Here is a 27,523-nt window from a genome sequence, read left to right as displayed (position 1 = left end):
GAAGGACAAGTTACTTACGTCATCTTGAATCTGATCTACTCTATTTACCCATTCCCTCTTGGAAAGGAAGGGTGAGAGTTTCCTGCAGTCCGAGGTGGACAAATAAGGCAGGGTTGTGTTACATGCTGGAGTTACGAGAGTTATTTGGGGATGGCTGAGTTGGTCAACAGCTGCAGCCCTCTGCTATCGTGTGAATGGCTTGCCTTTTGCCACACTGCTTCTTTTAATGAGTTCCATCTGTACGTGGGGCAGTCCATAATGGAAAGCAGATTGGTGATCTGATGGTGTCCACAGTGCACTTGGGGTGCTGTGGTTTGCTCAGTCTGCTGGGCTGCAGATGAAGGCTGAATACCAAAATGAGGTGGATACCTGCTTTTCATTTAGTGCACAATTAGTTGGCAAAATGTTGAAATTTTGCCTGAAAGGCCAAGAGATTGCAGGCTGAGGGGGAGAGCGAGGCACTGATTGCTTGCAGAGGAGCCAAGGTTTTCTGAAAAAAAGCAGCTCATGATCTGTGAAAGTTACGTTATAGTTAATTTTTTTTTTTTTTCCTTCCAAAAGTCATGATGATAGTGGTTTATCATCTGGCATTGCCCTGCTATCCGGCTTTTCCTCTGGAAAAGCAGATACTCAGACAGTGCATTGTTGCAGAACCATGATGGTGAGCCCTTAAAGGACAGGACAAAACTAACATGACCAAGGGAACACAGCATGGGTTCGTTCTGATGCTACCTCCAACAAAAGTCAAAGTACTTTTCTGAATCAGAACAGAAAATAGAAAAAATATTCACTTGTAGATTAGAGTTAACATTAGTTCAGTCTTATTAACTGTTTTTGTTTGTTTTTTTTTTTTTTAGCTGCAGCTTATTCAGGTAAAATTGCTTCTTAATGAGTGTACATATACGAAGTATGGCATTCAAAGCCACAGTTGGTTTACCAGGAATGTATGGTGCAGCATATTTTCCTTTTCCTCTGCTATAGCTTGAATATAAATCCTTAAAGAGCTAAAGAGCTTACCATACCAAAAGTAAGGCTGTGTAAATATCTGAGCACATGGAAAAATAATTTTCCTCTTACTACCACATTGGAATTTAGAAGAATTACTCAATTTTAGCTGCTCAGTTGGAACCGCTTAAATTAGTAATGATTCTGTGAACGTGAACATCCAGATTTTAGGCAGATTTCTGGAAATGAGAGAGGCAGTGCTGGCACATGTACTGAGATGACCATTACCAAGTAGGATTTCAGAGGAAATCTTTTCTGGCAGCTTGCACTTTCAACAGCTGACACTTTTCAGCCCAAAGTGAATGCTGAATTAGGTAACTCCACATCGGTCTTTTGCTACTTGTATTCCACTCACTTCTCCTTAGACTGCAGATTTGACGTAGAGGATACTTGAATACAGCTGTCTGAATGCAGAAATGAGTTACCTTAGCACCTGCAATAAACTTAAATGATACCGTGGAAGGGAATGAAGGCCTTAGACAATTGTTAGTGGGATCTTGAGCTGCCAGATCTGTATCGGTACCAAGGCAGATGCTGTTGCAGTTGGATGCTTGCAGCAATGCTTAGGACTGAGCAGATGCAGAAAAGAAACCTGACTGTCAACCTTGGGATAGGTTCTTGAAGCTGCTGGGGACTTCTCGGTGAGAGGAGTTCAGGCTCCCTCTCTTTGTGGCTTTGTACAGATCTCAAGATCGTGGCCTTTTGCTCGCACTGGAATAATCTCGGTCTGAGGGGCAGGCTTGTGAGCAGGCTGTTGGTTAGTGTTCTTCCTCGTAGTGGAAAGGTAATCACCACCTACCTACTCACCACAAACCCCGTGTAAGTGAGGGAGGGAGAGTATTTTTACAACTTCCTCTGAATGACCTTATCAAGAAGATGATGCTGAAATTCTAGGCCATAAGGCTGTCTTGGTCCTGTCCCTCTGGCATTTATTCAGTTTAATTTAGGGTTAAATGTGAGTTATTTAATGTTTTGTTCATTAAAATACAGGATGTTCATTTGTAGATTTTTAACCACAAAAAAACAACTATGGTTGATATGCTTGACTAAGTCTGAGATTCCTTTTTCTGCACTATGGAAACACTTGTGTGTCGTTGTACCTGTAGTCATTATGCCTGTATTTCTGTCTTGGTTGCATGAGGGAATGGAAAACACCCGAAACAGTCACACAGTTTTTGGGGAACTGATAAATTGCAGTGTCTTCCTAGTTCTGTCTATCATCAATTAAATTAACCTCAACTTGTTCCTTACAGTTTACACTTTGGTATTTTACCCATTAGCAACTCTTGAATTTCAAGATGGGGTTCATACCTCATTTTCTAAGTTAACAAATAAGTCATCAAGATGAACTAATTGGTTTATTTCTGAACTAGATGGCTACTTGCTTCCCTTCCACCTCCACCTAGGGATGTGATAGCTGAGGAGAGGGTGTTGCAGTCGTCCCTGAAAGGGTAAGCAGAGTGGTGCAGACCAGAGGAGGAAGCACTGAGAATAAGTGCGGGCTAACTGCTGGAGATGACTTATCTTCTGTAGCTTCCACAGGTCTGCACAAGTCCAGAACCAGCCAAACTGCTGAAGCTGGTGAGGCCTGTGGCGTTGGAGAGCCCATCTGCAGAAGGAGTCGGGGAGATGAGCTGAAAAATGCTTTCAGACCCTCGTGTTCAGTTGAACTGTGTTCCCTAGTATGCAAGAGCCTTATTTCTGTGCAAAGGAAGTGAAATTTAGGCAGGTGCTGTTTTTTCTAGTGGAAGCAAGAATATATTGCTGTGCTTCTGAGAAGCTTTTTACAGCATAAATGCTCTTGTGGCTTCCAGCCCTGAAGTTGAGAATAAAACCACTCTTTCAGGTGAAATCAAGCGCTCATGAAGAATTTAGGCTGTATAGATTTTCCTTTGTAGGGCTGAACTGCTGCTGCTGCTCCCAGAGTTACAGATCTTATCTTCTGCTTAAGCAGGGTGAGAGAAGGACTTACTTTAGCATGTTAGTTGCTTTTGTGAGCCACTTGTTCTTCTGTTTGGACTATTAAATACTCAGGTATGTGAGCAAACTGAGTGTCAGTTACAAATATAAAAAAAATAATAACCAAAACATTATTAGACTCTGCTTAACTGTTGGTATAGCGGGCATTTTCTTTAAATGTATTTTTTAAAAACAAGTTTTAACGTAGACTGTTGTTGATGTTGGTTTAAACTTAAACTTGGAAAAATGAAGACACTGCCCTTCTTAAAATATAGTATTCTATAAATATCTCTGTGTTGATAGAGCTTAATAACCACTTCCTTCAGACCACTTTGTCCATAGATTTTCTGGAGCAGCATGAGCTTTTTAAAGCCTATTGACTCGTGGGGAATTGGAAGTCAAAAGGGTCAGATCCTTAAAAATCTTTTCTTGACCTACTAGGTCTCCCCAAACCACCTCTGACATGCCCCTATCCCTGCAGTTGTCTACATTCCTTCTTGCTTCATGCAGTTAAGGCTCAGCTTGGAGACCTTAGAGGGGAAGCTCAGGCTGTGCCCCCCTCTCCAGCATGGCTTCAACCCATCAGGGCTCACCGAAGCAAAACACCCCACTCTTTCCTTTCAGTAACCAAGGGTTTAACAGTGAGACTATTGTACGGGTCCTGTGTTCTCTGAATGTTTTAGATAAATGACTCTTGAAGGTTTGTGTCCGTGAGATTGAAAATCTAGGTATAGGTATTAAAGGGTATAGGAATTAAAAGCAACTTTCATCGCTTCTGGTCTGAGCATTCACTGGTGACAGTGGTAATGAGAAGAGAATCAGTCTGTACATTTTAAACAAAAATAAAGATTTCTTAAGCTTCTTGTATTTAACTGTGTTTTGTCTTCTCTTTGAAACAGTTTCTTAGAAAGCCCAGTAATGTGTGGATGGACCATTGCCTGGAGGGCTGGGACTGAGGGTGTCTGAGAGGTGCAAGCAGTGTGAGCCTAATGCGATGCCCTTTTAGGGTTTCAGTGAACACATGTGAAGGATACAACGAGCAAGAACTGTGTCAAATTCAGGATGAAACACCCCTGTAGCATAAAAGGTTTAAATGTCACTGCGAAGAATGAAAGGCTGATTGAAGGAGAAAAGACTATTTTTATACACAGCTTGTGCAGTAGAGAAAGCACAGTTGCATACTGTTAATTCTGGTGCTCCTTGAGGATCAGGGATATAATATTCAAGCTATACTTACCAGACCTCTGCCTCTATTGACAGTTGAACATGTGGTTTTAGTTTCAAGGCTGTGGGCAGTCCTGCTGGATTCAGCTGAGCCACAGTGCTTGTGCTTCATATCACCGAGGCATTACAAAGTTGGGGACTTAGGTTGCCATAGCATAAACAGCACTTAAAAGAGCCCGTACAAGCCCTAGCAGCATGTAACTGAAGAGCATCAATACCTTCTAGACATGAAGAAATCTAGTTTTGGAGGGTGGTGCGTGCTACGGGAAACACGCACGGCTTTCTAGAGCCCTATTTTGAGTTTCATGTCATCTGAATGGCATTTGCTCCTAGCTTGTAGTAAATGCATTTTAACAAACTAATTTTAGAACTATAGGTCAGCAGTTAAATTTGTTTTTTCCTCATTAGTCTCACAACTAGATCAGGTCTTCAATCTTGCAATAAACTGTACTTATTCTCATTTCTTCCCTGTCTGCCAGGTACTTGTATTTAGTGCAAGTCAAAGAACATGCTGGTTGTGCAGCCTGTACTCTTTATAAAAAAGTCGGACTCCATTTATAACAATTCAGTCATATTTCCAGCAGTAGATTTTTTTACCTCTCTTACTCAGTTTTTCTTTTGTTCCCGATCTTTTGTTCCTTTTGTTAGATACAGAAATACCGTTGCACAAATCAGCTGGGTTGTCATGGGGAAACTTCACAGCAGGAACGTGATGAAAAGATGGCCATTTTTTTTTCTTGCTGAGATACTGCAGGGGAACGAACAGCAATCGTTTCCTTACCAACCTACAGGATAGCTCGTGGATGAGGCAGGAGCGGTGTGCAGCCTTCTGTTGTTCCTCTGCTGCTGGGTTTGAGAGCTGAGCGAAGGAGAAGTGGACGGCAATCTGGTCCAGGAGTATCCCCTGGAATCAGCAAGCACTCCAAGTCAGATTGATTTTGCTTTTTAGTGCAACAGATCTGTGGAGCAGCGTGTCTCCTGCTGAAAGAGAAGCACATGGTGAGTATGCCTCTGCCATCTGTCCCTTGTCGCTCGTATCCACCTCGTTAAGAATGGAGCTTTCCTTGTCCCTTAGGACGCAGCGGGGCGAGTGGCAGCTGCCTTGCTGGCAGTGTGTGTTAATGCCCTAAGGAGATCGGATCAAGAGGTGCCTGCCCACGAGCTGTGAAAGGGGAATGGCGCAGCAGGCACTGGTTCAGCAGGGGAGAAATGTGTGAATTCCTCTTGTAAAAGTCACAGCCTTCACCATGCCAGCTTCTGCAGCTGCCTCTGTGGGCTGAGCTGTGCACTTCATTGATCCTCGGGACAGAGGTTTTTATGGGATTGATGATAATCAGCCTATTTAGAGTTCTTTCCACTCCAGCGAAATTGATGTAAGTACATGGCAGAAGTTCAATGCTGCACATCATTAAGGGAAGGCAAACCCTTCATCTGGCTTGGTGGTGCTGAGGGATGGCTGTTGTTGGGTCAGATGCGATATCACAGCAGAATTTAAAAGGTCGAATAGATATCGTCTTATGTGGGGCAGATGATCAATGCTCTCAGCAGTATACTTACTCAAAATTTACGGGGCTAACTGAAGCTACCTGAGGAGGGAAAGGCGCTAAATGGTTTGTGTGTCCTTTAATGTCCTCATAGAAAAGACAGCTAGGGTGTAAGTTGTGTGGTTGTTTTTTTGGAAGGAGATGGGAGTATGTTGTCTCACTGCGACTGCAGCAGAAGGCTTGCTTTCTTTGCTAGGAGCTGCGCTGTGTGAATCCCCGTGAAAGGGAGGAATGGATTCTGGTAGCAGCATGCGAAGGCTGTCACCTGCTTTGCTATTGATAAACTATTGTCAGAACAACACCCGAATAGCATGAGAAGTGTGCTGCAGTGCAAGCATCCTGATTGACTAAGAAATGATTTTAATGGGGGTGCTGGATGATTTGGGCACTGTCGATCCAGTAACGGTACCAGTGTCCTACTTGATCTGCATTGTCTGTAACAACTACAGTGTGTTGCAGGGCATAAACCTCTAGTCAAGAGTTTCAGACCTGCTTAGTAATCAGTTGTGCCAAACGAGTGGCAAGGAACCTGTGCTGAGGACTTGTTGCATGTTGAAGTGTGGCTGTTCCAGCTGAAGCTGGTAGGGGGTGCTCACCAATGTATTTTCCTTTTAGTGTCAGCGCTGTGAAGGAGTTAAGAACTGTTCAGCAATACAGGACAGCATTGGCAGGGTTAGTCAGCTGAGGTGTGGATTCATACGCTCATTTAATGAAAGATTTGATCCTCTTGGCTTAATGCAGGTGAGTTGTGATCTCGGTTGGTCTCTGTGTGCCACCAAAATGTGAACAGTTAACAGGATTTTGTATAAATAAGAGAGCAGAAATGGATATCTTTGCAGAGAGTAAATACTGCAACAGGGCTGTAGTGATATTCCATTACGCTTAATCGGGGTGTTTTATCTCCACATGTGTTAAACCTGAGCCTGGCGAGCAAACCAAGGGGAATTTCATGATGGTCTCTTAATATTAGTTGGCTTCCTCGTGTTTTAGTGGGAAAATCTTCTGTCAGGGGAGGCCAAATCATGACAAATAATTTCTGCTTCCAAGTGGCCACCAGAGAGGCAGACTTGAAAGCATCAGCAATGTATGCTTGTGGTGTAGGCGTTGCATCCTTTGCAGTGGGCATTCAGGTGGCTGGTTCTCCTCTGTAATGGCATTTAGAAGTGTCGTCTCCCAGGTAAAGCTTGGACACAATGCACCTGCAAAGCAGCCGTGTCCATGATAAGCTGGGTGGCTGCCAGCTGTTCTGGGAAGAAGCTGCTGGCTGGGGAATGGGGTATGGGGCTTATTTGGGGCATGGGGTATTTGACAGACTTAAAAATATTACTTGACGTTCTGCCTCCTGGTTATCGAGCGTGCCTTTGGGATCGATGTTCTGGGCCTCGTGTTTCCTTCTGTGCTGGTAGCTGCCAGGCCAGTAGCTGTAGTGTCACTGCAGGTGTGGTGTGTCACCCCGTGGTGGTCTGAGAGGTGCTCTTTCAGCCCCGTGAGCACCTCTGAGCATTTTGCTTGCAGCAGCACGGTTATAATGGCATATCTGTCAAAACCTGGACTGTGTTCGTTGTCCTTACCTCTGTCATAAATCTTGCCATGTACTAGAACTTAGCCCGTCTGAAGACAGCTTGCCTTGCTTTTCCCAGACTTGCTGCGGACAGTATGGGATGTGCACAACCAGTTACGCTCGGATGGCTTTCCCCATCTTGGTACCACAGGCTTGCAGTGAAGCTGACTTTGCTGACTGTGGCATTTGCCGGAGAGCCGTTAGCGCAACTGGAACGAGTCCTCTGAACGTTCGAGGCTGTTTTCAGATAACCTTGACGTTGTCAGAATTACAAAAGCCCTATTGAGTTAATAACCATATAATTCTGCAGCCTTTTCTTTGTGTGAGTGGAGCAGTGATGTGATTTTTTTTTTGTGGTGCTGCTAACCAGCTGTGAGGTGACTGTTCATTAATTGCGTGATGGTGTAAAATTATGCAGCTCCACATGTTTTATGTAGCAGAAATCCTAAACCTGCTGTTACCTAATGGATAAGCTGAATGCGTTCACATGTTGGCCAAATACTCAGCATGTCCAGCTTCCGTATTCACTTGTTTAAGAGTTTTTTCAGAGAAACTGAGCATCACTTCCCTGGTACAACTTCTTCTGCTCCTTCATACAGCTCCTAGCAAAAGATGGGCTGTGTAGCTAGAACGCTGCATCTCCTAGATAGAGCGAGGCTTGATGACCTCAAGGTTTTTTAAAACCTTTTTTGGCACCTTTATCTCTGAGTATAAATAGCTCACAAGCCTGTTCCTCAGCATTGGCTAGACATAAAGTAGTGCTAAATGCTTTTGCGAGGTGAAAATAGGCTTTCTCAGTTACTTGTAGATGGAGTACGTCCAATCTGTATGCTATATTTACTGCTTCCATTCCCAGCAAGTTGTGCTCCGTAGATACAGGCAATGTCTGCAGATTCTGTATACTGTATTTAAAATGCTCTCCAAATGAAAGACAAGCAAGTCCCTCCATAAGTCAATTTATCTTAAATTTATTCATACCGTTTTTAGACAATTATTGATTAGCAGCAATTCTTAGGTCTCTCAAAGAATCATTTAAGATGGTCAGGTAGTGCTGCTTCCTTTGCCAGTCTTTGCTGTGAGCTGCTGGACAAGTCTGCCATTCATTCCCTTAAGTCTCGACTGATTGATCTCTTATTTTCTTTTAAATTGGCCGGACAAGCATGGATTTTCATCCTCACGCTGCCTTGCGGGAGACAGGAGTGCTTCATAAAGTACGTGGCTGCAATATCCTCATGCGACTGCCAGGGAGGAGCAGGTGGGCAGAGCCTGATTGGGAGCTCAGCAGGGACAAACTGATTTATCTGTGTTTGTTTCTTTGTGAAAGGTCATGGGGAATTTTCAGTGACCGCAAGATGTTTTTCCTCACAGGCAGCAGCTCTGGTTTCCAGGAGCTCTGTTACTTCCCTGCTTAATTGGTGTTCAGGAGCCACGGGCGATTACTACCTGCTACATTATCACTGCTTCTGGTGACGTGGAGGGCTCTTGGAGGCGGTCTCTCTGCGTTTTATTTGGTTTAAACACTAAACCCTTGTACTAGCTGGCTGTGCAAGGTGATGTGGCTGTAGGCATCGTTAAGGCCTTTGATAAATTGCTGTGAATCTTTTCTGAGATGTCACTGCCCATAAAAAATCCTGACCTGCTGTCAGACCTAGGAAAACAAATGGAAGTTGTATAACCGTGTATAACTTCACTGTTTTTTGTTGCATAATCTAAAAGCCTACTCTGGCTCTAGTAGCGAGCTGCCTTGTGCTCATTAATAATACTTGACATTAATATTTTTCAACACACTGGCAAAGCTCATACCCTCAGACATGCCTGTAAAACCAGGTGTGTTGTGTATGTCTGTGGCTCCGAGTAACTCTGCATCCGTGACAGCTGGATTAAAAAGCCAGGGAAGCACGAGGGGCCGTCCGAGCTCTCAGGGAGCCCCTGTTGGAGCCATGAGCGTGTACGGGACCCATTCCTGGAGGGCCAGGACGTTGCCCCCACAAGCCTCGACATCCCTGCAGCAGGTGGGTGCCAACAGGGTGCTCCCACTGTCCAGCCTGCTCCTGCGCCTTCCATCTGGTGAGTGAGACGGTTCCCAAAATACTGGGCAGGGAGGCAGGAGGCGAGTGCTGTGGGAGGTTCTGCCTCAGCAGGAGGATTTAGCCAAGTCCCCAGACTCTGAACTCCCAGGTGCTCCTACGTAAAGCAGCAGAACTGTCACCAAAATGCTCTGCTGTCTTACTCACAAACAGAGCTGTCAAATGGCTGTGGCAGCCTGCAAGAAACAATATTGTGAGCACTTTCAAACCTCCTAATATGTTGTGTGTTTTTTTTTTTTCCTGCTGTAGTGAAGTGCTGAGTGCAGAAGCCAATACCTTTTGGATGGCTGGTATTTAACAAAACAAAAAAAAAAGCATAGATTTTGTTAGAGCTCTTTGAAAGCATTGAAGCCGAGAATGAGGATACCAAAAATAAATTACTGGCAAAATGAAGTTAGGTAGGATTTGCATTTCTCTGGGGGGAGGGCATAGAAGCTTAATACAAACTAAACATCCCTTTCCTTCTGCCACCTTTGCTGGTTTGCTTCTGCTTTTTTTATTATTATTCTTTGCATACGTGGTTGAAATGCTGTTGTTAGGGGTAATAATTTAAGGAAGGCTGAATTACCATGTCCTCAGTAGGAATACAGAGGCATATACCTTCTTCTGTGGTCTCTTATCCTCTCTGTTCTCCTGAGGTCAGTTTAAAAAGAGCTAATAATCTTCATCTACATCCTCAGTGACTGAATTTTCAGGTAACTAAACACATGCTGGAAATTCAGGGATCCAGCTTTGTGTAAGTGAAGTATTGTCTCTTTAGAAACAAAATGTTTGCTTTGTTTGATTGCTACTCTCTCTTGTGGGTTTCAGGACAGCTTGAACAAGCTAGAAGTTCATTCTTGGCCTTACTGTATGGAGTAGTTCATCTCCAGGACTCCTGTGACCTTCTCGATGAGATACTGACCTGAAGACTTGCCTCACTGCATAATGGGAAATTAGAACATTCTTTTATTTCAAGAGGACTGATTTATTTTTTCAAAAAGCATTTTCTTCCTATTTTTTTCAGGAACTTGCACTGCTGTGCTGTTGGCATTTAGTATGATTGGTTTTTTTTATAAAAGTAGAGACAAGTCTGTATCATGACACTTGTCTCTTTTGGACTTGGCAAGTGTGTGATATACTGACCGAATTACACTCTCTCTCATACCTCTTCTCCTGCTGTCAGCACTTCTGCATTGCAGTTTGTGGGCTATTGCTCGAGCAATAACCCTCTGCAATCGCAGAGAGCTGCTGTATTACACAAGTTGCTTCTGAAAGCTAAATTCCAAACAAGAGCAATGTTTCCTTCCCGTGTGCTCTCCCATATGCCCACTCAATACAAACGACTTAACTGTGCAGAAGATTAATCTTTTCTTGGAGTTTCTCAGTTGTTCTGCTGGCGTAAAACTTGGGTAATGTTGTGTGAAGATTTCAAACTACTCCCTCGTGCGTTGGTTTTCCTCCAGAGGGATGTGTAATCTCTGTTCTCTGGGCAAGGAATTGAAGCACAGTGAAGTTCTGAATTGCTCCTAATTGATGGCAAAGACCTGTGCAACTTCACTGCCTAGCTCTTGGCATGAAGCTCTCCAAAAGCTTCCTACTGAAACGTAGTGAGACAAATTGTTCTGACCTATTGCACAACATGAGGGCCCCACATGAGTGTGATTCTCAAATACCAGCAGTTCACATGATCTAACTCCAGTCTTGCACCACCTCAGAGTACTGATACAGTTTGTCTGGGCGTTGGAAGCTTTTCTGTCTCGTACTTGGTGTGGCCAACTCCATGCGATGTGATGAATAACAACTTTTTCTGAAAACACTTCTCCTGCCTCAGCTCTAGCTCTGCCTTCTTTTGGTCTGGCTCTCTGAGGGCTCCTCACGCAGAAAATCCAGAGATGCAATTGGTGCCCTGGGGGCTGTGCCTTCTGTAGGTGAGCTCTGCTTCCCAGTTAGATGGAGTGACATTGTCTTTGCAAATGAAAAAGCCTCTACCTGCACGGTTAACCCGTAGCATTCAATTGAGAGAGGAATAATAAATAAAATCGGTATCTGTAGGTTCACTATGACCTATTGGTGGATGCTATTTTAAAAAATAATCCACGTGGATTTTCTTTTACTAATGATTTACTGGATTTAAAATTTGGTCTTTGTTCGTGTTGAGCTGTTTCTGCCTTTGCTGCAGGAGTAACACTATGTAACTGGCTGTAGCAGTGGCTGGCCTTGTTTTGTTCAAACAGATATAAAACAGACACTTAATAAACAGGGAAGAGGAGCAACAAGTTTCTTTCATTCCTGAGTTAATCCTAAGGAATAACAGTTTGTATACAGGAACTGGAACTATTAAAGCTTGGGTGTCATAGGCACTTGTCTCCTGTACTTTTATTAAGCCTTTTTCCCAATTCCAGACTTTTATTTTTCACTAGCATTTTATTTCCCCTCCTTCCTGTGCTCTCTAATTTGATACTCATCATCTATTGTAGCTGTGTAATGTTTTCTGCATAGCCGATCGTGTGCTTTGCTTGGTCTGCAGTATTTTCAGTCCTCTGCAGTATTTTCAGTCCTCCTAAGGCAGTATCAGTAATCTTTATTTTAAAAATTTCAGGGTCTTTTTCTTCTCGACTGGTAGTTTATGGGCACTGCTCTAAGCAGCTGCTGAGGTTTGTACTGGCATTTTAACCTTCTAAAGGTGCAGAGCCCAGACTTGCTGACTCTTATCCAGGTGAAATTTGCAGTTCTGTGGGTACCACGTTCTGGCCATCACTGATAACGTTTGCTTGTAGCAGTCTCTGAATATCAGTTCTTATTTCTATTTCAAATATTTGTATCAGTCAGGAACAAAACTGTTTATGTCCACGTTCAAAAAGATGTTGGCACTAACCCAGCCCCGGAGCCCTCCCCAGCCCGTGTTTATGCTGTGAAGCAGCGCCTGAAATACTGCTGTTTATTGCAGGCTCCCAGTTTGGTTATTGTGCTTACTTTCTCCAGGAGCGTGCTCAAGACAAATTTGTTTGCTTTTTGCTGATGTGTACCGATGGCTGAACTCATTTTTGCATGCATGTTTCCATGCTGAAAGGCTTTCTGTTACCTCTGTGTGCCAATGGACCAGCCGTGGTGAGAAATATACTCTGCTTGCAACTTCACTTTCACGGGGAAGAAGCAGCAGTGGAGCACCAAAATGCAGTTCAACTCTTTCCATTCGTAGCATCGCAGTAAGGTATTAAGCTAGAGAGAATGCAGAGCCATTAAGATTATAACTTATTTTCCAGCTCTCACTTCATATATGGTTTAAGCAAAAATTACCTAGTTTTGCGTGCTACCAAGTCATTAGCACTACCTGGATAATAACCCTGCTGCCTGTATTATAGCAGGCATGCAGTTTTTCCCTCCAAAAAAAAAAATTCGGAATGCCAGATATGTGTTTTTAAGTAAAGATGTCAAGTCTGTTTGAGGAGTGCTTAACTCCAGACCTACTGTGGGACGGGTTTTACAAGCTCTTATCTCCTTTAGGTACCCTCTTCTGGCCAGATTGCTCTAAGTCCTCTAAAGTCTGCAGTGAACTTGGTGTGGCTTATTACAAATGCTCTTTTAAAATCAAGCAGAAATGCATTATTTAAAGTACTATGGAACTCACCATTCTGCTTCTGTTTCTTTGAGGTTCAGTTTTATTTAAATTTTAAATGTGGTTAAGTCCATTGCAAAATGCTGCTGGTCTAGTAGGGAGAACTGAAAAGGGTCAGCGTGCTTACTTGAAAAGAGAAATTTCTCTTTTATATAAAAAAATAATTTAGGGAAAGGAAGTGGAGGAGAGCACTGAACGCAGCTTCATGTGAATGAATATTTCAGGAGATGACACTGGGAAGCTTTTCATGCATTTCTGGTGAAACTCCAGAACTTGCTGTTGTTGTCAGTTAGCTGGTTTTTGTTGTATTTTTCCTTCTGGGCATCATTGCTAGACTCAACAATTCTGATCCATTTACTTGAGTGAATGACCCAGCTGTTTCCAAGGTCCGCGTCAACTCCCTCCAAACTATTTTACATGAATAATCTTGAGCTCAAGTACATGAGTGCAGTCTTGCACAGGGTGTACGAAGCTCATGGGTTTGTTCCCTGAGATTACAGCTGTGGAGTGGCATCCGAATTCTTCCCTGGTGGGAGCAGTCACTTTCTGACTAGAGCCGTTTAGGGAGGAAGCGCTAATTGAAGATGTGACCTACATGCGGTTAGCTGATACTGCCTTGGTGCTCTGCCAAACGCGCAGCCTATAGAAAACCGCTCGGGGTTCGAAGCTGCAGCGCGCTTCTGCAGGGCTGCCAGCCAGCTCCTGCGCTGGAGTTGTGCTTTCCTCCCCGCTGTGCTTTATCAGTGGAGGAAAATGGGGCAGGGCACGTATTGCTAAGCAGCTGTGAAAGTGGTATGCCCTCTGTATACAAACTGATAGCTTGGGATGGCTTTATGCTCCTGACCAGTGACCTCCCCATTCTGCAGGCTCTGCTGCTTACAGGAATGTTTTTACAGGGCCCTACAGAGCTGATTAGTTGCCAACTAAGTTTCTTCTCAATGTCGCCTCCGAAGCCGCCTTGAAACTCTCCAGCGTTTCCACGTGGAGGGGGTTTGTTTAAATTGAAGGAGGTGCTTCGAGCACCGTCCCTCCTACCTCGAGCCTGGCGCCTTAAAGCAGAGCCCCACTTGTAGCCGAAGCTGCAGCTGAGCCAGAGGCTTGGTACGCGAGGGGCACACCATTGCGCCAGGGGCAGCACCGGGAGCGAGCTGCTGAAGAACTCATCTGCAAGGTCTGTATGAGTAGCATGCATGAATTACTTGAGCAGGTAGGAGAGGAAAAGACACCTTACCAACTTCCCAGTAACTTGTGAATGCCACAATATTCCCCCCCATGCTTTGGGGTTTGAAAAACCAAAACATTTGCTAAAGGAACAGATGGCTCTCAACCCCTACTGTGGCAATTGTTGCAGGATATCCCTTCTTTATAGGTGTTTTAGGATCGATTCCTTACGTGTAGGATTTACTTTGGCAATCCATGCAAGCTTCTGATGGAGCAGGGTTATTGTTTAGGCTGTATTTTTAGCAGCAAGCCCTTTGTGACTACATGGAAATGTAATTTATGAAGTAGGATGCTACTCCTTAATTGTCTCTGACGTTGTGGAAGCGTACGCAGTGTTCACTGCAGCGTTCTGCAAAGTAAACATTCCCCTCATTTATGGGGAAAAGGGTCTGTGTCAACAAGACTTCCCAGCTCCTGGTCACATGCTTGAATTATCTCTCCAAGATGAGTTTCCAGGCAAATGCATAAGCAAATGTTTCTTCAAAGCTGACAGTGTTTGTATGTAAATTCCTCATTAGCTGCGGGTCTCTTCCCCTCCTTGTCTTCCCAGTCTTTGGCTCAAAATGTTGAGTGAGGAGACCAAGAATGCTGACCCGTTAAACACAGATAACTCGTGCTAGCACCATCGACATGCCAGAGGGGAATGTCTGCCTGTTCGTACTCCCTGCTCCTGGCTCTTGGGAGTTATCAAAGAGAAAAACAAAGCTCTGGGGTCCGGAGAAACTTTAAAAACAAAATGAGAAGTCAAGCTTCGGACAGCCGTGCAAGAAAAACTTTCCGTAAGAAAGCATCGCTTCATCTCCCACCAAACTTTGGCCTTGTAGGGTTGCATGGAAGGTAAAGGCAGGATCGCTGTACGTTTGAGGTGGTGTGCTGGTTTGTCCGCTGTAGTGAGGATGAAGGTCAAGCATTTGGGCTGAAATCATAATTGTATTTAACTAAAAGTCTGAATTGCTAGACCTGGCTTTTACCAGCTCGCAGCTGCTGCAGCTGATGACCCTACCATGGGGCAGGATCGGGGCCAGCACCTCTGCCCTTCTGCTCACTCTTCTTTGGGATTGCTCTCGGTCTTTCAGGTCTCACAACTTCCCACCATGGTGGAAATGGTTAATGCAGCTTCCAACTCCTAAAGCCTTAGGTTTGAGGCAGAGCCTGGGAGTTGACAAGGCCCAACACTGTGGTTCCACCAGCAGAGAGGCATATTTGGTTTACAAGTGAAATATTCTGCTTGGATCTCTTTTGCATATGCTTTTCACACAGGTATTTGTATTCTCAGGCTCTCTGAGATGTTCCTAACCAAAACCTGTTGTTTTCATCTGATATCATAAAATTGTGTGGATTTTTTTCCATTATTAAGCAAAGGGACAGAAAAGTTTGAGTCAGTCAGGAAGCTTCTAGGAGCTGTTCTTAAATCTGGCTCTTCTACAATGGGAAGATCCCACAACTTTGCCTGCATCCATATTCCAAACTCGTGACGTTTTGTGATGCTAGCGAGGCATGAATGTATTCAAGCTGAAAACACTTTTGACTGTTGCTTTTGAGTTTGGGGGTTAAATGGATTCCTGTAGCTGATAGTAGACCACGGATGCCTCCCAGCTTCCCCTCTAGCATGACTTCAGCTCGTCTGACTTCACTGTGCCGAGAAGCACTTAGGCCTTTCAGCAGTTTCCTTCCTCCTCCTTGCTGTGCTGTCTTCTAGCCTCAATTGAAAATAATCTGTTGATACTGGCAGTACATTTTGGTGATGAAAACCGGACATTGTTTTCCTAAGAAGCATTTAGTTGTGTACACTTGAGTTCATTGCCCTGGTTACGGTTTACAAGGAGGTTTTTTTTAACTCTGCCAGCTGAGATGCGAGGGTGCCAGGGTGCCCACAGCAGACAGAAATGATGAAGTGAAATGCATGAGTCGTTTTTTCTGCCTTCATGACTTCAGAAGGGTGTTACTCTGTAGATTTTTATAGACATTCTTGAACATGAGAAGAACAAGATTACAAACTTGAGGAGGAGGGGGTGGGAGGGGAGAAAAAAATCCTTGAGTAACCAAATTTTTCTATTAATACAAAGTGCTTTCTGGCTTTTTTCCTTAAAATGAGGCTGGTCTTCTCAGTGGTGGGAACAGACAATGCAAGTAATAAATATGCTGTAGAGGGGTGATGCTGGCATGTTAAGAGATGCTATTTGAAGATGACAAAGGGAATACACAGCAGAATTTTTGCAAATGTAAGTAAAACCAGCTGAGTTGCATATGGAGGTGACAGGCACTGTTGCAAAGTGGCTGCTGATTTTAAGAACTGATACTGGTGTGGTCCAAGCTGGAGCCACTGTGCTGTATGTCACAGGCTTTTCTGGTGTTTAAATCTACCTTGAAAAGTTTTGACTACTTAATTCCAACCTGAAGCCGTGCTTCCAGGCCCCTGCAGAAAGCAGTTCTGGTACAACACACCCTGAAGACAAAAAAAAAAATCAATTGGGTGTGACCTGTGTTGGAGGCAAGGTTAATGGAATTGGTTTGCATTTTATGGATGACTGTAACGTACCTCAGAAATGGCTGTGATCTTTCCTTCTTCCTTATGACACAATTACTTTGCAGTTATGGGTAAGGGATTGTTTCAGAGCACTTCTCGTTGCAGTTTTCTGAATTGGATGTTTAGGATTTAGGTCTGTATTTGTGTAGGAATGCAGCGTCTACTTTCGGACCATGCTGTCTGGCTGCTGTGAGTACCTCAGGCTCCCCGAGTCACCCAGCAGTTCTCTCTGACTCAGAGCTGCTGCCACCAGCTCAGCAGTGCGAAGTGGCTTTGGCAAGCCATCAGGTAAGCCACAGCTCTGAGCATCACTGCCTGCCTAGCTTGTGGCTTGCCTCACGCGGCTCCAGCACCGTGTGTGCTCGCTTTTCACTTCACCCTGCCTGAGGAACACGCTGGGGCTCGAGCACCGGGAGGAAGGAGAGGTGAGGAGGAGGGCATGATGTGGCTGCAGAGTTCCTCTTCCTGGGAAATCCATCGGCACCTGCTGGCCTATCCAAACCAAATGAACCACACTGTGTCAGATCAGACCAGCCATGCCCCAGCTCGTGTTTTGGACACTGTCAGCTCCGTATCACTGAGAAATGGAAGTTGGTGACGATGGGAATGACCACCTGGTTCTCGAGTTCAACCTGGAGGTCCGTAGTGCGCTTGTTTATTGTGATTTGTCCTGAGGTATGAAGTGTTTTCTCGAGTAAACCAAGTGAAAACAAACATCTTGGGTTCTGTATTGATTTGGAAGTAATCAGAAAAAGGTGTGTGGGGTTCCTCAGTAACTTATGCCTTGTATGGGAGGTACTTGCATCGCTAGCGTGTCTTCCTACAAAACTACAAAAAACTACAGTGACGCTACAAAACTGCACAGATCTGCCAATAAATACGAGTGGAGGCTAATCCTTGTTAATCAAGAAAACTGTAACAAATTACACATTTTAAGTTACCGGAAAATTTAGCATACTTCTTCATGCTGAGTTCTGATGCTTCAGATTGATGTAGTTAACATCCACCTCCTTTTCTTCTCTGTTGAAACCTTTGCCTGTAAGGACAGACATTTTTCCTGCAGAACTAACGTAAGGGCCTGGCTCCTGTCCTACCGTGGGGCAAACTGCCATGGCCCAGAGGTGCACTTCACATCTGCCTTTGGATTTTGGGTCTCTGCATTGCTTGGCTCTTCTGCACCAAGGTGAGGAGCTGAGCGCCGCGGGGGAGCCCCAGGTAACTTGTGCTGGACTCGAGGACGCTGAGAAAAGCAGCACCGCTGGGCTGCAGCTACAGAGCGAGGCACTCTGCTCTGCGTTGGGCTCCTGGGTCATGCAAGGACCTGCAGTACTCGCTTTTCTCCGGTCAGTGGGACTTTCTGGCATCCTCTGCCCTTACTGGCAGAGGGTAAGGGAAATGTAGCAGGCAGGAGCGTTATCAGGCTGAAATAAAGGGCTTAGGGCTGTGTGTTTTGTACCAGCTGAGTAGGGCAGCGTTTTCTGAGCATGTTATGTTGGCCTGGCTCCTGATTTCAGTACAAGCTGCTCAGGGAAGTGAAATAGGTGAGTGTTAAATGTAAGTTAGGGATGTTTGGTCTGTACTGAATTTGGGCTGCATCTGACGTGTGCTGGGCCTCCCTTTTGCTGGCCGTTTCACATCTTGCTGTGCAGGCATGCCTGTAGTGCATCCTAGCTAGTTTGTCTTTACCAAGAAGAAACTGAACACAAGGCAGCTGTGCATCTTTGAATCTCCAGTTATCATCTTCCAGAGTAGCTTAAGCCTGACTTTTTCTAGTTAATATTTATATGTATACACAGCTTTGAGGCGTGTGATTATTTTCCTGTTTCACAGGAGCATGTATTATTTAGATTTGTTAATTTCTTTCTGCTTTTATGCACACACTTGAAGTAGACTTAAGTCCGTTCGCTTTTTTGAGATATTCTTTTTTAAAGCAAGATTGAGTCTTTTACCCTGTAGTGAAGCAAAACACTGGTTAAGGGGAAAAAATACCTGCAGGTTCCAGAAATTGGAGGCTTTGGAGTCGGATGGAAGGCAGAGAACCAGTTTCACACCTGCAGAGCCTCCCCGTGCGTGTGCCCAGCCTTTCCAGGAGCAATGGGACGTGGCTGTGTCCAGCGCCTGCCAACGAATCCAGCCAGCATCCTACCCTCTGAATGCAAAATAGTGCCAGCGCTTCCATAATTAGCTAAAACATTGTCAGCGGCACAGAAGATGCAGGAACAGGGTGCTCTGCCAGGGTGAAGAGCCGGCTTCTCAGTGCGAGGTGAGCAGCTCATGGAAAAACTGAGCTCAGCTGCTGGGTGGAGGCTGCGCGAGGTCCCAACCTTTGCCGGTGACCAGGAAAAGAGCGAGCAGGGTTTAGTTGCTAAGGGAGCGCCCTGTTTTGCGTCTCGGCAGCCCAAGAAGAGCCGGTGCCAGGAAGAGATGACTCGTGGTGTTTGCTATTGTTGCTGCTGCGGAATCTCAGTGGCTGCAAGGAGCTGCTGGCGCTCCGGTCCTCCTCCCTGCCCTGCCTCTGCTTCGCAGATCAAATTGGGTGGGATTGAGGTGGCACTAATGTCTTTGGAGACGGGGTCTCTGCTCTATTCATCAGATTTTCTTAGGTAGATCTTGAGGCATCGACACATTTAGTGTTGCTTAAACACCTGTGTTCTCTAATTCTTTTCCTGATTTTTTTGTGTCCCCCCAGCACATTTTAGTCCTGTCTAGTTCATCACCAAAGACCTCTTGAAACACAGAATTCCCTTTTTTTTGTCCAGCTAATGTTCCTGATTGCTGACTCTGCAGTACCTTGAGACTTAGAAGATGCTTTTTCCTGTCTTTACATACTAAACAATGAAAAAAAAAAAAAAGGCAAACAAATTGCTATTTTTTAAATAATCAAGCCCATGCTGGAGCATCCAGCTCAGATCACTTGTTTTAAGCTCAGCTCTACACAACCCTGCACACTGTATTGATATAATTGCAGCAAATTAGCAACAGTTAGGTGGTTTATTTCTGAGATGCAAATGCTGGCCGTGTGAATAGGTGCATGTAGGCATCTGTTCAGGTGCTGCTGGGTGTTATCTCCAGCGTGCTCAGAGACGCGGCTTGGATGTGCTGCCCAGAGGGCGGACATGCACTGAGCAGGGAGTTTTGGTTGTTGCTGGTGTTTGTCAAGGAGGTTATGAGCCCGGGAAGCTTGGAAACCACCCTCACAATCCGTTCTCTGCCATAAAATGCTGAAGGGAAGCGCTTTACATTAGCACTGTCACCAGCTGCTTCGCCAAAGCCTCCTGAGTCTGGGGGAGATTTTGGCACCGCATCTGATGGAAGCTGCCGCCTGCAAGGAAACCCCGAGGCGTGCTCGGGCGAGCTGCTGCACTGCTCGTGACATCCTGAGGCTGGTGATGGAGCCCAACGGCTCGGGACGGGGCTGCAGCTGCCTGTCGCTGCTGCGCGCACGCTGCTGACTCAGAGCCGAGCGCCAGCAGCCCGCGGAGCAAGCGAGGAACCGGGCTTGGACTTTGTCCCCGGGGTGTCAGAGCCTCGTGCCGGCACCCGAGGGACGCCAGGAGGGCTGTGTGCCCCCCAGCAGGGACCTAGCGATTAGCACTGGGGATATATGTTACCACTTTCTGTTTTTTCTTTCGGTTTTTCATGAGAAGAACAGACTGCGGCCATGCAGACGGAAGCAGACTGCCTGAGCCCAGAAGCTCAGAAACTGGTAAGGCAAGCAGGGGGAGAAGGAAGGAGGGAGGGAGGGAGGGCTGCTGTGCTGCCCAGGGCTCCCCAGCTGCCCCAGCCCCAAAATCACAGCAGGGCAGGGGAAGCACCTGTGCTCGTTCAGCTCTTCCCGGGCTGCTCAGCCTTCAGTCAGCTCCCCTCACGCTGATGTGCGTTCGCACTGAACGTACTTAAAAACAGCCCTTCGTGGTTTGGGTTTTTTCAGCCCAGCAGGGACAGCGCCTGTAGTCCCACCGGTACTTTGCAGTCCCTGTTACAGCAAGTACTGGCTGCCTGCCGTGAGGTTCCTGGGCATTTATTGAGCTGCTCGGCACTGCTGTGTTGTGAGGTTGCTTCCTACAGGTTTCTGCCCCACGTTTACAGCTGCCTGTGCCTTTGCCTGAATTCAAGCATAATGATCGTGGATCCTTAGAGAAAGTTCTGTGGGTTTTTTGCATGAGTCTTTTTTCTATGATTTGGAACAGTCTATGAGTATTCAGCCTTATTTTGGGCACGTGTGTAATTCACAGCAGCTCTGCAGCTAGTAAGGTGCCTGGTTTTGCCCCTGACTGACAGTCACAGGCAGCTAGCTCTGCAAAAGGCTGGGGGTTCTCTAAGGGTTTTCAAAATTAAGGCACAAAAATGTAAGCTGCTCGCTGCTCAGTTTGGTGTGGGAGCAGATAACACCAGCTGAATTGGTTCTGTGCTTCCTACAAGTTTCAAAGCAGCCCTGTGCCTGCATGAAGTTTTAAAGGAGGGATTTCTCAGCTGCTGACACGAGCTGTCGCTCTACCCATTCCTCGTTCCTCGCTGTCACCCAGTGGTTCAGTGGGAAGCTGTCAGACGAGTCCGTAATGGGCCTCTCTGCCTAAAGGGTGGTGCTGGTCAGTGGTGGTTAGCAAGGAATCCTTGGTTTATATTTAGGCGAACCTGCTGACCTCTGAGCCATTTGCATGTAAGAGAAAGGTAAGCTGGGCAGGATGTGGGCTGAGCAATCCCTGTGTGATTCACAGGCTCGCCATCAGATGATTAAATGGTGCAAAGTGTATTTATTTATAATCCCAACTGGGATGCAAAAAATGCAGGTGAATGACCTCTAACCACAGAAGTCATTTCCAGACAGCCTTGTTTCAGGGCAAAGGAGCGTGTGGTGATTCAGGGGCAGCTCCTGGAGCTCGCTGGTTTCCATCACTTGTTGCTCGAGTGGAGAGGAGGTAGAAGACAGCAGTGCTGCGGGTTTACTGCGGTAAATACGTGCGACTGCTGCACTATGGGGATATTGCAAGTCAGGTGCTGCTTGTCCAAATAAGCCTTACATTTTTGAGAAGTACAACAAGCCTTATCAGATTTCTTTTGGCTAATGAAGCATGTGACTTACGTAAAGGGAGCGAACCGTTGTGCAACGCTTGAGGAAAAAGCTTTCACCTGCAGAACACAGGACCGGGATGGCAGCACCCATGAAAAGTTGTGCTCGCAGCAAATGCGAATTGCTGGCTCTATCTAAAGCACATTGGCAAGAAACTCAGCCTGAGAATAGCTGTTACAGAAATATGTAATAGCTGTTGCAGGGTTTGCAGGTATCATTTAGTCGGGCGAACATATGTCTTAAAATGTCTGCGGCGTTGGGATCAGAGAGCTTTCTGAATATGGTTTTGTGCTGGCAAGCTAACAAACGCTTCAGCCCTCCACAAAATACAAAAAACAAAACTAATCTTAATTTTTAGCCTTAGAAGCAGATCATTTTGAGAACGTTGGATTTAAGGAGAGCTTTGTATAGATTGAAACCTTCTATGAGTGTAGCTGTGCGGTAAGTCAACATAATTTTTTTCAGTGCTCAAAAAAGCAGCATAATTTCCTGCCTTTGTTGGCTATTTCTTGGGGCTTCCAGTTTAACAATGAACCCTTGAACGCTGCAGAAAGGAAAAGCTCCACGAATGCACACCTTCAGGATGTGTGTCATCAGCCTCTACCTAACCAAGTCACCTCCATAATTCTCTCATTGGGACGATAATGGACATCCAGCTTCCCTGGGCGAGAGGACGCCACGCTCGGGGCCGGGAAGTCCCTGCTTCCGCCAGCATTGTGCTTCGTGCATCGGCGCTGGGCACAGCACAGGTTGACCCCACAGCTGTGGATATTCCCATTTCTCCCCACAGCCCCGTGGGGCAAACAGGGGGAGGAAACGCTGCTGGCCCTGCCTGGCTGGTGTCCAGCGTCTGCTTGTTCTTGGATGGTGTCGCACAGCGGTAACGAAGCAGGTCGCAGGCTGCTCGGGGCTGAAGGTGCTGAACTCCTTCATGCACGATAAAGATCTGCTGCTCAGGGCTGGATCTTCCTTTGAACACTAAACCGAGCGTTAAGCAGGGCTGTGGGGCGCAGAGCAAGAGGGCAGACAAAAGCAACACGCACTTCGCAGGGCATTTGCAGCTATAAATCACTGCGGGCGATTGCACTGAAATGACAAAAATGCAGGATGTGTACTTGGAGAGTTCTAGCGACTTCCCTGAATTAAGGCAATTCTTTTTCAGCTGCTGTGGGTTTCCACGCTCCTCTCGGCAGCGTGGTTGTCATCTCCTCTTGTTTTGCCCACGGGGCTTTGCAGAAGCCCCTGCGGGTTTTTCTGGATGACACGCACAGTTCAGCTGAAGCCGCCAGCAATCTTTGTCAGATGCGCAATGCTTCATAAAAGGGAAGTTACAAAAGCTCTTTAATGAGTGCAATTAGGCTTTGTGTTCTTACTCGTATGTTTTTGCCAGTGATCTGTCACTTCTGATGAGGCCTGCGTTACTCACGGAGTCAGTAGTGAATTTTAGATGGTTCTAAGATTTGCTTCCTTTGGTCTTAGTGATTTATCTCATCTCAAATCCCTTGAACAGCTATTTATTTTAGCAGCCTCAAGACTCTCATTTTAGCTTTTGTACTCCAAATTTTCAAAGTCTGCCTATGCTCATCACCGCTGGAGGTGTGTTGAGCAGCGTTGTGTCCCTTGTCGGGGTATGGGCGAGGTGACTCGGGTCTGGTGTGGGAGTGCTCGGGCAGGAGGGAGGCCAGGGCCATTCAGGCAGAGCCTGTTTTGGGACAGTCAGCACGGGGAGGAAGGCCGAGTTTACGCCATGCTTTGCAGGGTGTGCAAGAAACCGAGGTATTTATAGCAGAGAGCTATTACTGCAAAAACGCAGCCCAAGTGTGTGGTTTGATGAACCAAGACAAGCTGAGTCGTGCTCCTGCTTTTGAGGTCCATAATAAATCTGACCCTCTTACACCTTTGCTTAAAGTCAGTAGTGGCAGTGGAGGTCATGATATGATCCTTTGTGTGTCTGCAGCACCTGGCTTTGCTGCTGCTGGCAGGTGGGCTGTGCTTTTGTGTAGGAAAACTGCCAGAAAATATTCTCCGAAGGCTCGTGGACAACCTCAGCCATGAAGGGTTGGGAACCATTGTGGTAAGACATAGAGCTTGTGCCGCTGGCTGACCTGCTGCTCCTTGGTAACAACTTTCTGGGTACAGGCAAGTACTTCGAAGCTGTTACCTACCCTCCAGAGGAACTCAAAGTGTCTGGCGTGCCGAAAAGTCCTTCTAAACTGACCTTTCCTAAGGTAACGAAATAAGCTGTGTTTGGAAGTGTTCAGTTCATGCTGAACCGAAGCGCTGTCAGCGTGGCTGTCACCAGGGGTTATTGCTTATTGGATCGATCTGTCATGGCATGGAAATCTTGTCCTCCTTGCGTTTTGTTGGCCACGTGTCGTCTCACTTCACTGTGGATGTGAAAGCTCTAGGAAAGGATGGCCTCGTTCTTGCAAACTGCCTTCATCCAGCACAAAAGAGCTGGTGGTGTCGTGAACCGCGGTGGAAACAATTCAGTGATCACTGGAGAGCACCCAGGCACCCTGAGGAACACATCTGAAGTGTAATGGTCAGTTTACTCGTGGAATTTGCTGCAAAATACCAGGCTTATGGAAGGCTGCCCTTAGTTCCTCCGCTATATAAGATGAGGCTACGGAGAAGCCAACAGGCTGGCTCTTCATGGGGGTTGGGTGGAGAGGGTGAGCTCAAACTGGGAGAAGATGGGTCCTGACATGACACAGGAGGGAAAAAAAGTCTCTATGAGGATGGCCAGGCATCAAAGCAGTGGCCCTGAAAAGCTGCAAAGCCTCCAGCCTCGGAGGTTTTCAAGACCCAGATGGACAAAACCCTGAGCAGTGTGGTCAGAGCTCGGTGCCAACGCTGCTCGGGGGTGGGAGCAGAGACCTCCCGTGGCCCCTGCAGCCAGAAAGTGTCTGTGATGCTTTGGTGCCACACGAGCGAGTCACTCGGAAGTGCTAGCTAGTGCTCGGGGTGGGATAACCTTGCATTGGATTTTTACAGAGGTGCCAGTAGGTACGTGCTAATGGCAGGATTTGTTAAGTTTGAAAAAATCATAATTCAAAAGCTATTTAAAAGGATCCGGAATATTTTGTTCCCTTGCTTGCGGTGACAGATTCTTAATGCTGAGGAGCCATGTGGTCCTGGAAAGACAAAGTTCATAAAAAACATATGCTAGTTCCAGGACGTGAGCCAATCCGAGATACTAAAGGAAAATGTATTTTTACTCCTGCGTGTCTTAAAGGTTTGAAAATTGGCTCTGTATGAGCAGGCGAGGGCTTCAAAGCTGTAATACAGTAAATTGGAGGCTCCCCATGGATTGCACTTAAAACCAAAATGTATCCTATACATGCACGTCTACGTAACGTGCCATTTCACGGGATGTTCAAAAAAATAAATCACTGCAGTCAGTGCTGGTATCTAGGGAACTGGCAAGCCTTGTTCTCAGGGAGGGCTTGGAATATTGTTTTTTTCCTTCATTTTCCAAGTTGCTTCGTTTCATTGTATGTTGTGCTCAGTTCTGGAGGATGCGTTCTTCTGCAGTACAGCTAGCAAAGGTGTAAATCCTTTGGCCCCTGTAATACAGGGAGAACATATGGGGAAATGCATACATGTGTGTGTAACGCGCAGCATCTGCATTTTACATACAGCTGTGTTTCTAATCTGGGAGATCAGCTGGTTGTTGAAATTCGTAAGGAAGATACCCACAATCATTTTAACATCCAAATAATCCTGGCTTTGTCGCTCCTGGCAGGAGGGAAGTTAAGATGTGCAGTTGTGTACTGGATGGTATGTTCTGCTTACGGAGTACCTTGTTTTATATATGAGAAAAATATAGCCAATAACTTGCACTGATGTTCTTTGTCACCATCACCAACACCAGACCTGGGGTTTTAGCATACAGTTTTCAGATACATATACAGATTAAGTTTTTGTTGCTGTTTGTTTTCATTTTTTGTGATGTTTCTTCAGACTTACAGCACAAACAATTGCTTCTCTAAGCTCAAAGTCATTGTTTGAAGAAATTGTGGCTTCCATTTCCCATCTCTCTCCAAATATCTTCAATTAGCTGGAGCAGGATTCCCCTTCCTTGGGACGCACAGGTCCGTGTTTGCAGGGCTGCTGCAATCTGGCATCAGAGGAATCTCCCGACAGCCCCTGTCGATGAGCAGCACGCAGCAGTTCTTGTCATGGAGGCTGGCCTGCACTCACAGCGCTGCCTCTTGTTATTTAGGTTTCTTTTCAGGTAAAGAGATCACATAAAGTCGATCCAATACTTCTTCCAGCACTGTGATTTCATGCCTTGGAGCATGTTTATATAGTGGCTGTCTTAAAAACTTGCAGACCTCACAGCCTGGTACGTACCTCCATCCCTGGTAGGGTGCACAGGTGTGTTTATGGTTTTTCTCCAGAGCACAGCTAATTGCCTCGAAATTCAGACTAGGAGCCGAAAAGAGCCGAGCCAACACTTGGTTCTTTCTGCTGTGGACACTTTTACCCTCTGAGAAGGTTTTCTGGTGTTGCAAGTGGTTTCCCAACTTGAAGGCGTCTGGGGTGTACAGATTAGAAACTGCTTTCATTTAAATGTATGGTATTTGCACAACAGGGAGCTGAAACAGTCCCCAAGATCTATAGATACATAACATGTCTGCTGGCTGTGTGCCTGTTATTATTAATACATTTTTTTCCAAGGGACTGTCTAATTCAGATTCTTTTGTTGTTATTTTTGATGAGGTTTTAGATGTACAACTCTGCGGGATCTCAGACTTCCCGTACACGAGCTTGTGCTTGGCTTTCCCTAGTCCTTCCCTGTTACCTGAAAATTGTAGCCCTCTTCCTCCTGGTCCGAGTGGTTGAACATTTTTGGGGGGTGGGCAGGATACCTTTATTTTTCCTCTCTTCTCTTAGCTTTTCTTCTGTTTAGGAGTACTAGCAAAAGAGCTGGTGCTCTTACTTTCTGTATGTTTGACCTGTATATTATTGTAGTTGTTCCTGCCAAAACAGGTGCTTTGCTTACAGGGAGAAGCTCTAGAACCAGGGGAGTTGAGTTGGGTGCCCTCCTAGAATGACGAGAGCGCGCAATCCCCCTTGCTCCCTGCCGAGTCCTCCTGAATTACGCTGGATGCACCGCTCGCAATCCCACCGGACCAAAGCTGAGCTGACTTTGCACATCAGGCTTCCTGTTTTCGCCTGGGATTAAAACCAGATTATTAAAAATGTTCCTTCCCAGCCCATTCTGGCACTTCCAACCCCGTCGAAATGAGGAAGCTCTATAGTTCTCATGGGAGGCCTGTTCTTAGCAGGTTTCCCCTCCAGAGAGGTTTGGGCTTAAATGGCGACGTCTGGGCGCTCAGATTGAGCCGGTGTGTTTGCTCAGGATCCCCATTCCCTTGCCTCCATCGTTCCAGCCCTGGTTGTGTGTAGTTGCGCTGAAAAGCAGCATTCACCGAGCCGCTGCACCCTCCTGTGTGCTCACACCGTGTCAGCCGTCGGGAAGAACAGCACGTAATGTGTTTGCTGTGGGTCCAATTAACTCACCGTTAAAAAAAAACAATTGCACCGCATGGGGGGAAAAAAAAAAAAAAAAAACAAAAAACAAGCAAGACCTGCCTTTCTTAAATAAATCAATCCGGCAGTGTTCTCCCTAGCAGCATTTCCTGTCCAGCCCCACAGATGGTAATTAAAGAAGCACAGGGCGCTACTCAAGGCGGCTGCTAACCGGGGGTAGTGCC

The 27,523-nt window shown here is 45.9% G+C and overlaps 1 protein-coding gene and 1 long non-coding RNA gene across 23 annotated transcripts in view; both read left to right on the top strand.

Annotated features, from left to right (window-relative positions):
- Positions 1-27,523, top strand: part of LRRFIP1 (LRR binding FLII interacting protein 1) — a 110,544-nt gene that overhangs the window by 22,865 nt on the left and 60,156 nt on the right. For 2 of the 22 annotated variants that reach the window (XR_005820889.1, XR_005820884.1), the window contains exon 1: positions 16,371-16,421. The exons of 15 other annotated variants lie outside the window; for them this stretch is intronic. Coding sequence is in view for 1 of the 7 variants with exons in the window: in XM_040560904.1 (XP_040416838.1) it covers positions 20,388-20,432 (45 nt within the window). In the remaining 6 variants the exon portion in view is untranslated. Of the gene's footprint in view, positions 1-16,370; positions 16,422-19,873; positions 20,433-27,523 lie in introns of those variants that run through there. 5 more of the 22 variants (XR_005820896.1, XR_005820883.1, XR_005820888.1 and 2 more) reach the window with 5 other exon arrangements.
- On the top strand, positions 2,765-11,722 carry LOC121071968. Its single transcript, XR_005820903.1, has 3 exons — positions 2,765-3,944; positions 4,837-5,187; positions 10,191-11,722. It is a non-coding gene; the product is annotated as an uncharacterized LOC121071968 (long non-coding RNA).

Source organism: Cygnus olor, chromosome 6 (assembly GCF_009769625.2).
Source record: "Cygnus olor isolate bCygOlo1 chromosome 6, bCygOlo1.pri.v2, whole genome shotgun sequence".
In the NCBI taxonomy this organism is placed as follows: Eukaryota; Metazoa; Chordata; class Aves; order Anseriformes; family Anatidae; genus Cygnus; species Cygnus olor.
Note: the sequence above shows the minus strand (reverse complement) of the source record. Positions and strands in the feature narration are given on the sequence as shown.